Source organism: Punica granatum, chromosome 8 (assembly GCF_007655135.1).
Source record: "Punica granatum isolate Tunisia-2019 chromosome 8, ASM765513v2, whole genome shotgun sequence".
NCBI lineage: Eukaryota > Viridiplantae > Streptophyta > Magnoliopsida > Myrtales > Lythraceae > Punica > Punica granatum.
In genome coordinates, this window is record NC_045134.1 from 3,504,069 (window position 1) to 3,517,379 (window position 13,311).

Sequence of the window (13,311 nt, forward strand, 5' to 3'; positions counted from 1 at the left end):
TTTCTCTCTACAGACCATCAAGTTCAGTATTCTTGGATTCTAGGGAAACCTTACGGTATGGGCTATGTTTTAGAAACAAGCGGGACATCGAAAGGTGAGGAAATCAGTTTGAAATTGCAGGTCGAAATTAGATATTCATTATAATTTTCAAAAACTTCAAAAGGATCGCTTATTGAAAACAAAGTTCTATAAGATCCCACCATTTCCTTTTAATAAGAGGAGGCTGAGCCATATAAAAATTGTGACCAGAAATCATCTCTACCATGAGCTGCCATTAATGGTCTCCAATCAAGCTTTCTGTCTCTGACAATGGAAACGAAAAGCTTAATCATGATACCTAACAGTATCAGTCCTCCAACAAACCATAATCTGCCACCAGCACTAGTATACGTCACTGAGGCCACCGATGTGGTCACCGTCATTTGGGAAGTAGATCTCCGAGTTGAAAACGCTGACGCTTAGGACCTTGAGTCGGTGGGTGAACTCGGCGGCCTGGGCCTGGAGTACCGAATTCTCAGCCTCCATAGTATGGCAGAGCGTATCCTTGATGTCCCCTGCTTGCCGTTCTCAACACTGAGTTTACTGGCCATCACCTCAAGGTGCTTCTGCTTCCTCATCCTCGACCACCAGGCGGACTCGCGATTTGAGATCATGTGCTTCCGCTTCATCTGGTTCCACCGGTGAGCTGCTGCTCCAAGTTGTCCAAGCTTACCGAGTTCTGGCATGTATGTTTATTAGGAAAAATTGAATTTACTTTGAACTTTTTTTGGCGCGTAAGTTTATATAGAATTAAGTCACAATCTTAATTTATTATTGGTAAGAATAATAGTTATATATATATGAACTTTTTTCATTGACTTAGAAATACATAAACTATCAATTTGATATCAATATTAGCGCGTCGTTAATTTTTTCATTAATTTAATTGGAATTGCTGACATATACTATCAATCGCGACATCTGTTGTCGCTAGCTATCTCAATTTGGGGATGGAAGCCGCTGTCGAGGTCCCATCGGTCGAAATTGAAAAATCCCAAAATTTTGGATTTCTTCAATTCTGACCGGTGGCCTTGACAGTAGCTACCCCTCCCGTTACCGGCAACCAATTGGGGTTACTGATCATAATTGATAGTATAAGTCAGGAACTCCCTTTAATGGATAAAGTGACGTCGTGCTAACAATACCATTGATAGTTTGCATATTTTTAGATCAATAAAAAAATTTGTGCTGCAAATTGATAAAACGTGAAAAACTGGGATTTTTTTTTTGTTGGTAATTGACTCCAAATGTGTATATATGTATGTATGTATATGTATATATATATATATTGACTCAAATTTTTGGGGCGGTGGTTGCTTTATCAGCATTACCGTGTGGCTGACGCCGGCTGCCCAATCAAAGCAGTCTTCTATGTTAAAAGAGAGTGGCCAGCGTTCAACTTTGTCTTCAGGCGAAGCGACACTGAAACTATATCCCCCAGATCGGCCATCCATAGATAAAAGCAATACTGGATGGGATATTTCGTAGATGATAGCAATGCTGGATGTCCAACTTTTCCAACTTCTTCAGCTGCGTCATGGGTATGGGAATCAATTCAATAACACTACCTCTCATATTGAGCACTTTCAGCTCCTGCAGATACTCAATTGTAGATGGCAGTCGAGTGATTCCTGACATCGAAATATCCAGCTCGGCTAGCGATTTCAGATCCCTGATCGAATCTGGGAGCTCCTTTATTTCTCTACAGAAGTATAAGGACAGATACTCAAGTTTCACCAGTCCTCCAATGGACTTAGGTAGTTCGGCCATCTTTGACCATGACAGGTCCAACTTAGTCAGTGATTTTAGATATCCAAGTGAGTTTGGAGGTGTACTCCTTGCCAAACTCACAGACAGGTGCTTAAGCCTGGAGAGTCTTCCGATGGAGTCTGGAAGCTTGAGCCTATCTTGGGAGCTGCCTTTTGCTACCATGACTATCTCCTCCACTCCATCCAAAGAACATATTTCTTCCGGAATGTCTCTGAGATAAGGACAGCCACTGGCGTTCAAGTACTTTAGGCATTTCAATGTTCCCACGGAATTGTCTATTTCCACCAGATTCATGCAATCTTGAAGTATTAGTCTTTCCAATTTCGTGCACACAGATAGGTCAGGCGTCTTGGTCAAGCGGTGGCAACTTGTGAGATCTAGAACTTTCAACTCCTTACACATCTGCAAAGCAACAGATTTCCATACTGAGTTAGATGAGTGAAGATTAATCGGAAGAGAGTTCCAAGACAGCATGCAGAAGTACTAAATGCACGAGCTAGTTTTACCCCGATTTGGCACCATCCTTTCCATGTTTCGCTTATGAGACTTCTGGAGAGGTCAAGCACGATCAGATTCTTCAGATACAGATTAGTTCCCTGAAATACTTCAGGACAAGAATGCCATGAAAGCCATACCAACTTGGGGAGGGCATGCTCAAGGTCTCCCGAAAAATTTGATCCACAGAGACTGAGAAATCTAAGATTCTTGAAACTCTTCAGTTCTTGTTTCATAAGGATACAATCTTTGGAGAGTTCATTGTCTGAAAGACTAAGCATCTCAACATTTTCTTTGCCCTGCAAATAGGAAGAAATGAGGGGTGAGAGAACAACCGTGAGCAAAGAGACTAATCCATCACGAGCATTTTCTTACCTCTTCTTCCCGCAGCACTTTTAGAGCATCCTCATGCATCCATATTCTACTGCAAGGCTTTCCGGGGTCCTTTAACCTCTCATCACGAACAATTTTCCTTCCAAGGTCCCGCAGCTGATCATGCATCGAGAACTTGTTGTCATCTGCGAGTTTTATTAGGGACGCATCGACAAGCTCTTTCACTGCCAAATATGGTTCAAAGCCACATGATTGCCACATGTAAATTGCTTTTGTTTTGTCCTTGTTACTGAAGAAACACGCGATATCCAGGAATACCTGCTTCGCTTCCCAGTCTAAGGCATCATAACTTATCTTAAGCCTGTCTTGGACCTTCCTGGCTGGTATTTTCTGTAAGGTACCAATTAAATGATTCCAATGGACACAGTCACGATGTTCATAACTTGTCCGAAGTTGTGAACCTATTACTTCAAGAGCCAAGGGAAGCCCTCCCGTAATTCTGACGACTTCCCCTGAAAGGTCGCGGAAGTCTTCAGGTGGATTCTCCTTCCCAAAGGCATGCCTGCTGAAAAGGAAGAGAGATTCTTCAAATTTCATTGGCTTTGCTTCAAATATCTCAACTCTTCCTCCTTCAAAGACAGGAACCTTTTTATTCCGGGAGGTGATGATTATCCTGCTTCCCTCTCCAAACCAACCAGCCTCTCCTGCTAATTTCCCGATTTGCTCCAGGTCATATACATCATCAAGAACAACTAAAACTTTCCTGTTCTGCAATGTTTCACTGATCATCCAGATCCCGTCATTCTCGTCGGTGATGTCTGCTGATCTAACACCAACATCTTGCAAGAGTTGTCTCTGCAAATGTTCAATACCTTTGCACTTGGTTGTTTCTCTTACGTCTAGAAGGAAGCAGCAGCCATCGAAGTGATCACAGAGTTGGTTGAAAACAGCCCTGGCAAGTGTTGTCTTACCGATACCCCCCATTCCATGGATACAGACCAACCGAACATCATGAGGGGACTTTAGATCCAACAAGCTTATAATAGCATCTTGCTCATCAATCCTCTCAACTAGGCTCCCAGTCACATATTTTTTTTTCACTTTCAATTCCACCGAAACCTTCCTGACGAATTCCTTAGCAAATTCTGCATGACTACCATTGATATACATGAATAAGAATTGTGTTTAGTACATATAATAGTAGAAAGTCTAGAAGGCCAGAAAATGATAAGCAGTTTGAAGAATGAAAAAGTTCAATGAGCCATTTACCCTTTATCCTTCAGTTCCCATCCCTTGATTTTTCCAGCTTCTCAAAGAGCCTTCTCCCACTGCTGCACTGTGTTGGGACTGAACTTCTCCCTGTGTATTGATAGAGCTTCAGCGTACAACTCCGTCTCAAGCTTGACATCATCGACGCTCGCATCATAGAAAATGGGCAGGATCTTTTTACCGCCGCTTGATTTCTCCTTGGACTCCACCATTGTTGCGAGCTCAATGAGGCACCACTTACTGAAAGCATAGGTCCTGGAGAAGATGGGCACAAAGATCCTGCAGTCCTCGATGGCTCTCAGGATCTCCTCGCCGATATACTTGCCTTTACGGATCTCCTCATTGTCTCTGAATACACGAATCCCGGCATCTACAAGAGCATGGTAAAGGACATCTGTGAATCCCTGGCGGGTGTCGGGTCCTCTGAAGCTCAGGAAGACCTGGTAAGACGTTGCCGGTGATGTTCTCTTCCTCTTCGGAGCCATCGTGTGATCTCTCTGTCTTTCCGTGGTGAAAGAAAGCCCACTGGACGTGGCCGAGATGTGTGTTTGATTTGTTGTTAATAGCAACTGAGGAGAAACTTCTCATAAAGATAAGAGACGACTTTTCTCGTACATGTGGAAATGGCTTAAATAACGTTAATTCTTAAAGATAACAATTGTTAATCAAAAGTTACATAAAATAATTAAACCCCCACCGACCGGATGTGATGGAAAACAAATAATTTAATGAAACCTACATTGGCCTATGGCTTGATAGTTTGTTTTTTATTTCCAGGCTAAACTTTATAAAAGTGAAATAATGAGTAAAATTGCGGGCACTCGAGGTGCGTTGTTGTTCATTTTCACTAGACTAATTTTTTAATTTTATGTTAATCATTAATCATTTTATTGTGTTTTATTGTTAAAATATATGAACCTTCCCATTTCTTTACAAACCTCATTTGAAAGGAACAGATTCATATTCATATTACTGACTAAAGTTTGTGTCGCGATTCCACGAAAAGCGTGAAAGGATGACTTTCGGGGTTAAAGGAAGACCTTTCTCTTTCATATTGAGTTCTCATATTTGTGGGTAGAAAGAAAGTTAAAATGAAAAAGAAAAGGCTTAGGGAATCTAGTTTCCACTTCAGATCTTTATGCGCGAAATCGACAATTTACATAAGAGAAGAAAGCGTAGAAAAGAAAAGTTTTGATTCGCATCAAATAAAGAAAGAAAGAAAAACTTTCTAATGTGTTAGGGCTTGTACGTATCCTATATAGATTGGCTGCTCCGTATTGAGAAAGTAATATTTTCTGTGTCTACAGACATAATCCCACGGCTCCGTTACATACAAGATCTATTGAAAAAAGAAAAGAAAAAAAGAAGAGGGCAATATTAATATTAATCTATTTCGCCACAATGCTAACACAAAATTTCAATCAACATCGTGGCACAATGAATTAATAAGACAAAATTGAAATATATATATATATATATATATATATATAAGCATCTAAAAAAGCAAGCTTTGTTGGTCCCTCGCGCACCGGGGAAGATTGGCAAAATGGGAGGGACATTTGCATGACAGGCTGCAGGATTAAGACTTGCAACGCCTAATGTTAAAACTTAATTATACTTTCAGTACTGAAAAAAAACCATTGGACAAACAACATACCTTAAATGAGAATTAGGCATGCCGGCTATAGCTCAAATTATGCGGGCTTCGAGACTGATCGTTCTTCCTCTTCTCCTCCAACTCCTTCACTGATTTTTCGGGGCATTTGAAACAACCTACAGGATGAACGGAACCAAAGAACGACTCCTCCCTCTTTCCCTCTCTCTCTGTTAATTAATCAAACAAAAGACGGCTAGAAAATCTCAACAAAACCCACGACAGCATAAACCCGAACACAGAGACAAAGACCGAGAGAGAGACAGACATTGGATCTCCTCATAGGTCAGGACGTTCGTCCGGAGGAAATGGAAGATAGGCTCGAGGTAGGTCTTCACCTTCCGCTCCAGGACATTGGGGTTCCTCAAGATGAGCTCGTGGAACAACTCCTTTAGCTGCTTGAAACTTGTTACAGAGCCAAGTTGCAAAGAGTGGAATCAATCTGTCGCGCCTCCAATAAGAGTTCCTGGGAACATGAGGCATTGCACTTGCTCTGACACTCCCCTTTCCAAGAGCGAAGCTGTGTGGCGGTGAACATGATTCATCGGGTCTATCTTCCCATCATACAAAGCAATCTGAGGAGGAGTAAACTTGTGGGACACTTTAGCGTGAAGGGCGACTCATAATCCTCTTCAATAGGGGGAACCTCCTACAGTTGTCGCTTTGCTTGCAACACCATAATTACCTGATCTGCCACCAATGCTGGATATCCTTCGGAGAAAGAGCTGCAGCTGGTTCAGGAGGAATTGTTATCAGCGAAGACATGTCACTGGACAGCTTCTCAAAGTTCCATTCGCAGAGAGATTTAGGCTGACGCTTGGAGGAGACAGTATCGTCTTCGACTTATTCATCGCTGCACGATCTTCCAAGTTAACCTGAGGGATACGAGAGGTCGTGATGATTGCCTCCACCGCTGCTTGAACATTTGGTGCTAGCTGATCCAGTCAAACCACGTTCGGATTAATGCTGTGGCTGTGGCGAATTTGGATGAGTCAACTGCACCTGGTTTTTTTTTTTCTGCAGCCTCTTGCGAAGGGTCTAGAGCCCCCCTGAGACTTGTCATTCTCAACTTGAGAGTTTGCCGCACTTTTGGTTGATTCCATAATTTCTTCTTGGTGGTGGAAAATAGCTGATGTAGATGACTTTTCCCGTCATTTCCCACAGACGGTGCCAATATTGGGGAGTGAAAAGTCGAATCTTGATCACATGCAAGTCATGAGCCTCGAGCTTCCACGAGCACTGCACAAATGACCTGCAAAAAGGGAGAATCGAGAAGGAATCTTGATTTCCTCTTCGTTGCTTAAATGTAAGTCTGTACCAGAGGTACATATAATTGAACATAGGATTTATGGATACTTGGAGAGGTATTTATATAGATCGTAGCAAATCTCTAATAGGATATCACAATCTGTATCAAATAAAGTACTTTGCCAAATATAAAATTAAAAATATCATAACATATCATAAAGATATTGATAATATATTTTAAAATATCTAAGAGATATATCAAAGATATCAATAGATACACATAGATAATTAAAGAGATATATAATCATGATAAGATTTTATTACCAACTCGGATGTATCAAGGAGGTTCTAGGATGCCAAATCAAACCCCGACGAATCGGGCCAATTTCCCGGTCCCCAACATAATTCAATCCAAAGATGCATTGAATTAATGGTGAAATGGTAAAGGTGCGAGGTAAAAAATATTATGTTAGAGGTCAAAGGTTGGAATTGGGTTCAAGACACAATATATAGATAAAAGATTGATTAGAGTCAAATGTGATTGACATATTTTAGGGTTTTGAACATGATCATTCCCTCATTTCATGCTATTTGTTATGAAGTATCATATATGTTCTTTTAATTTATATATCTAAGAATAAATATAACATGATATCTTGGTAAATAAGTCTAATGTTATAATTATATTCTTTTATCTTGTAATGGTCATTAACAAAAATTACAAACTTTCACTCATACCATTTCATTTCCCTATATAGAATCCATTCATTTTCGTTTCATTCCATTCTCACATACCTTCTCACGTACCAAACGGGACCTAAGGGAAGACTTTTCCCGTAAAAGTGGAAACTAACGGCTTAAATGACAATTCCTGAAGATAACAATTTTTAATAAAAATTCCATCAAATAATTGATGTCGGGGGAAAGAAAATAACATTAAACTAGTTGGTCAGCTACATCATTTGGGACAGTGGTGGCCGGCCTTGGCCCCCACCGACCGGATCTGTTGAATAAAAAAATATAAATAACGTGACATACTTTTTTTTATAATCTGTTTTGATATTCCAGGCTAAACTTTGTAAAAGCGAAAAGTGATGGGTACTCAAGATGCGCGCCGTTGCCTGTTTTCGTGCTTTTTGGAGGATTGGGTTTATGATTTGCAATTATACCCAACTACTTCCTGACGGGCTCGTGTATTGTGCGCAGATGCTGAGATAAATGAGGTCGATGATTGATGGAGACGAAGTGGAACCCTTCCATTCCTGACCGCGTTTATTCTCGATGAGATTCTGATAGATGGCATTCCACACGTACGGGCCCGGAATTTATGGTTAGAACTTGTTCGAGCATGCCAATGCTATTACTGTTGCAATGCACTTCAATCAAGCGCCTGGCTAGCTTTTTATCTGCAATAAGTGACGATCGAGGATGCACAAGCTCCTGTCAGCTAGCCTCATCGACTTCACTGTTAACAAGGATGCACCAGATCTCGGCATGAAGTCATAGCAGGAGTAATCACGAGCTATCATGAAGCTACAGTATGGAGAATGGTTCATGTTTTAGGGCAACCAAACCCGACCTGCTTTAATGGTTCATGCAGCTACAGTATGGAGGATGGTTCATGTCCATGAGCAAGATTTCCAGAAATCTCCATAGGAAAGTTCTGTCGGCAGACTACCTTAATCAACAGAAAACGTTCACGATCAATTATTCCAATATATAACTTGGATCCCGAAACAAAGCTTTTATTTCATTGAATCGGGAATATAACACATTACCTCATTCCTTCTCATAAAGATGAGACAGACTTTCTCGTCTATGTAGGAACGGCTTAAAGTGACATCTATATGTCTAAACTACTGCAGTCGCTTGTGACTTTTACAGGCTGGCTAAACTACTGCAGTCGCTTGTGACAAGCGGGTCAGGATCGAGAAACAAAGCGGAAGACAATCTGCGAGGTGTGGACATAGATGCTAGCTGATGCCGCTAGTCAATGAGCTCACACAAGGCGGAGAATTGCTTGTTCATGTTGCTGTTTGGGCCTGAATGAACAGATTCGAGTCGTGCCTTCAGAACTAACAGAATTATCCGAACAAACTCAACCAAAGAAGAACATGTGACTTGTATCACGACATTCTCTATTCTTGTCTCATCCATTGTACAGAAAATAATTAACGTTGACCGAAGACAAGCTTAGTCTATTCAAACATAATTGGTACGTAATTGCTGCAACATTAGGACAAAAGAACCATAATTTTTATCCCTCATTACTTCAGTTGCGAGCCCAGTGACTCTGTTGGAGACGTGTAGCTCAGGAACGATTAGGAGATCTAGCCGGGGCAGTGATCCTGCTCAGTGTTTTGATCCAGATACCGTCACGATCTTCGGTTCCTGCAGGAAGTTCACCTCATCAACCTGGACAGGCCCTGGAATGGTTGGCATTCTTGTCCTTGGAGTCAGTAGCGATGCTCTCCATAGGTATCCTCTTAAGGATGCACAGTGACAGCTGCAGCGACAAAGGTGAGTGCTCTGTCAACAGGTTGGCAGTCCTCTGGGTAGCATACCGGCTCTGGCACCTCGGTGGCCCCAACTCAATCACTGCTTACTCCTCAGAGGACAGCAGCCTCTGGCCGAGGAACTCTCCCTGCATCGCCGCCCAGGGAGGAGCCTCCATGTACATCCTCATCAGGGACTGGAGCAGTGAGCTCCTCAGCAACTGTCCCTCCTCATGCTCATCCTCAGGATGATCAAGTACGGAGAAGGGATATGAATTCCCAAATCCACGAAGCTCAATGGCATATTTGACGAGAAGAACTTCTTGAGGGTGGAGCGGCCTGAGGTAAGGAGATCAACCTTGAAAGCGCCTCCACGAGATCATGGTGTTTAAGAACTCAGTCTTCGAACTGGCGGAGGTTGAGCTTGGGTTCATCTGCAATATGCTGTACACAACGGCGACCTTCATCTAAACTAAGTGGGGAATCATTCTCCGTCTGATCTACTTGCTATCTCTATAAACACATCGGGCGGATACTTCATTGTCTACACAGTTCTGCAGATGTAACTCACAGGTTCATATTTGAGCAGCTCAAGGACGAGAGCCCAGTCAAGAGAACAAGAACACGATCGCCATGCCCTGATAATTTATTAGCAGAGAGAGGCGATTACATGCTCCAGAAGGACTGCCTCGAAAGTTGACAATGTTACACCGGAGGAGTGGATTTCGACCTTCGTCTCCTTGCCTGGAACCTCGCCAAACGTTTGCTACCACTGCATGTCCAGTCTCAGAAAGAGCAACCACCCATATCTTATAATCAGCAAGACCCTGTCCGATTATATGGCGTACCTTCAAGCCTTCCGCCCGACGATGTTGCCCAACTCCGAGTTATGGGTGTAGATGCTGACCTTCGCAGCAGTTCACTGCTCGTGGGGAGAGTGCACCAGCAGCTCCGGTGAGGCTGGGAGTTCCTCAACCCACTGTGGCTGTCCTTATGGCAAACCTTGGTCTCAGCGACCAGGTCAAATTCCTCGACAACAAGAACCTATGAAAGTGGTCGAGGATGGGCATAAATAGAAGCAGAAAACTGTCCCCCCACGAATGTACAAAAAGTACACAAAGCCGGGAAAATGTAGCCGGATTTCATATCTTAATACTGTTCAAGATATACATCTACAAGAATTTCTATACCTCCTCACATGAAAAGAATCTATCCGGAAAAACCGACGCCCACCGGGCTCACAACATGAGCAATTTTCAACATTCTGGTGCACACCTCGCGGGAATGCTCCCCTCGCAAAAGGAAGGAGGATAATGACGTGGCAGTTTGGATATTCTCCCATGTCCTGTACTTGGAGCTGAAGCTGCCTCCATCACTCTGATCTGCATACTCGAGAATGACCGCTCAGGAACAATTGTCCCATGTCCTTGCTATGTCCTCGAGGGACATGGGCTGTGAGAGCCTGCGGAGGGAGATGATAAACCTGGACTTTGCCTTCGCCGAGAGATCTTCATACTCTTTGCTGTAAAAATAACATTTTTCCCCCCAAGTCCATGAAGGAAAGGGGCATATGATTTCTCCTCCAACTCAGAGATGGAGAATGCACAGAGAATGAAGAACGCAATATTCCCTCACCTTACTTCAACATGAAAATCGTCGAGGAGTACTGGAGAGCAGTTCGGGTAATTGGAGGGAACAAGCAGCCGCAAGGGTTGAATTGGTGACTGCATGCAAACAATTCTACAGATAAAGGAATTCCTCCTGAAAGTTTTAGTAGCCCACCAGCTGTGCAGAACCGTCAACTCATCATTAATTAAATACTAAAAATAAAAGAAAATACAATTTTTTTTGGAAAAATTCAAAACCAGATGGGGGCCAATCTAAATCGGATAATAGATGTTCAGCAGCTGCACATCGGAGATATACAATATTCGAGGAAGTGAGCTCGAGTTTCACGCCATAGCAGAATTTGTACCAAGTTTGGCCTTGCCGTTGGAATGCATCTGTTTTGGAACCCAACTTCACACGCGCCATTGCCAATTCTTGGAAACAAACCAGCAGACAAAACAACAGCATGAGCTCACACAAGTCGAGAAAGAAGACTTTGGAGATCAACCCCGACAATGGCACGTAAGGATGAACATCGACAAGGATGCAAGGGAGGCTAATGCAGACATGCCACATCAGGGTTTTGAGCATGGGGAGGAAGTCGGGTGAAGAAGGAGACATCCGGACCCAAACCCGATCATTCAACCCGGCTCGTGAAACCCGAAAGCTCCCACCCCGAATTGGTTCGGTTCCGGTCCGGATGTCTCCTCCTTCACCCGACTCCCTCCTCATGCCCGAAACCCTAGCGCTGCTTTTCTCCTCCACGCAACTCAGCGCCGCCCCTGCCTGTATACCCATCGAGAAACGGTCGAGACAGATCAGATCTATATCTTAGTGGCGCCCCACCAACAAACGGCGCCGGGGGAATCCGGGATCAATCTTGCTAAATTCCTCCACCCAGAATCAATTGGTTTGTTCGATTTTGGGGAATTTGGGAAATTATGGTTGATCTTCTGAATTGGGGAAGGAAGGGAATCCGGAATCCAATTTTGTTCGTGTAATGTCGGGAGCTTGGAGGTTTCAGTAGAGGAAGTTGAAGTGAAGGTGCTCGACAGAGGTTCCTAGTGGAGCTGTGCTCAAAGGGCTAGAGGAGAGACAGTGCCGCATCTCAAAATGGAGGAAGTCATCGGAGCGGTAAGGAAGGAAGGCCGCATCGGGGTCTGAGCTCAGGGAAGCTTGCGGGTTCGTATCGTCCTTGCCACGGGCAGTGGAGGGATGAGAAGCTGAGCTGGGGTGGTCTCGGTGGCCTGCTGATCGGAAAATGCTTTTGAGGGGTAGCAGCAACTTGAGGAGGGGAAGGAGGAGGAGATGGAGGGGTCTGTCTGTTTGGCTCCTTGCACCGAAGATGATGAATTTGGTCCTCCTCTCGAGGTAGCGGCCAAGCCTCCTCCCTCCTTGGCGTTTTTTTTCAAATTTACAAAAGAGAGTTGTACCTCTAATTTTTTATTAGCATTTAATTAGCACAGTTAACGGTAATTTGACGGAAGGGCCAAATTGATGGAGAGAAGGCCAACGTCCCGGGTGTATTTGATGGCCATGAAACGCTGAGGACGAAATTGATGGCCGGTCCAAACGTTAGGGCTAAAATGTTAGTTTACTCTTCTTTTTATATAAACTAAGAAATAAATGCTAGCTGAACTCAGAATGAAATTAATGTTACAGAGGAGAAAGCTGTTTTTTATATAAGCAGAAAGCTGTTCTTTACTTTCCTTATATTGTTGACCAACGTGAGGGCATATGATGCGGTGGAAGCTGCCCTTGCTGCCTTCTGGGCCTGTTGGAATTTAAGAATTGCACTATCTGCTTCTCATAAGAGGGCAGCTTCTCCTTGAGGCCTGGATGTATTTCACTTTTGGGAACTTGCAGCATAGCAATAAGGCGCTCCAACATTACTGTGAATATTTTCAGCTTTTCAAGCTGCTCCAACTTCGGCTGCTGAGGAAGAGAATCATACTGCCAGGAACAAAAAAAATTACTATGTTATCAAAATTACCTAGGGTTAACTTTCTAGCAAAAGTTTTAGCCCCAAGGGGTACAACTTGCCCACCAAAATAAGCGAAAGTACACAAAGTGTCTGTACCTGCTGCACCTTCGTAGCAAATTTCTGGTACATCTCATTTAAGTCTTGCAAATACAAATCCTTCAAAGCTTTTATCTGCCACAAAAAAAAAAAATTATAACATGATCAATTGCTGAACCTTTCGACAATCACCTGTAAGCACTTGAGAGAACTCCTCAACATTACAGTAAATAGAAACACATTTGCCTGTTATTATGCTATATAGAGTCGAGAAACGGTGATCACCTATACAATTGCAAAGATGCTATTTCACATCTGTACTAAATAAATGCTTGGAAGTTTTAACATATTTAGGCACTACTATAAGAAGAAATCAACCA

General features: G+C 43.0%; 3 protein-coding genes across 4 annotated transcripts; all 3 read right to left on the reverse strand.

Moving 5' to 3' along the window:
• Window positions 1–114: 114 nt before the first annotated feature.
• LOC116187908 (TMV resistance protein N-like) lies at window positions 115–4,528 on the reverse strand. 2 transcript variants are annotated; one of them, XM_031516927.1, is made up of 5 exons: window positions 3,907–4,528; window positions 2,680–3,782; window positions 2,316–2,603; window positions 1,371–2,211; window positions 115–718 (listed from the first exon to the last, which is right to left on the reverse strand). In XM_031516927.1, the coding sequence occupies exons 2-4, from the start codon at window positions 3,619–3,621 to the stop codon at window positions 1,468–1,470; spliced, it is 1,974 nt and encodes a 657-aa protein (XP_031372787.1). In that variant the 5' UTR covers window positions 3,622–3,782; window positions 3,907–4,528; the 3' UTR covers window positions 115–718; window positions 1,371–1,467. The 2 variants fall into 2 exon arrangements, with proteins under 2 accessions (XP_031372787.1, XP_031372786.1); XM_031516926.1 differs by having other exon boundaries at window positions 2,680–3,790.
• On the reverse strand, window positions 3,948–4,391 carry LOC116187821 (toll/interleukin-1 receptor-like protein). Its single transcript, XM_031516775.1, has one exon. It carries the CDS (start codon window positions 4,389–4,391, stop codon window positions 3,948–3,950), a length of 444 nt encoding a protein of 147 aa, XP_031372635.1.
• Window positions 4,529–8,909: 4,381 nt separating the features above from the next.
• LOC116187912 lies at window positions 8,910–12,626 on the reverse strand. Its single transcript, XM_031516932.1, has 3 exons — window positions 11,279–12,626; window positions 10,939–11,088; window positions 8,910–10,825 (listed from the first exon to the last, which is right to left on the reverse strand). Exons 1-3 carry the CDS (start codon window positions 11,707–11,709, stop codon window positions 10,708–10,710), a joined length of 699 nt encoding a protein of 232 aa, XP_031372792.1. The 5' UTR covers window positions 11,710–12,626; the 3' UTR covers window positions 8,910–10,707.
• Window positions 12,627–13,311: the final 685 nt, after the last annotated feature.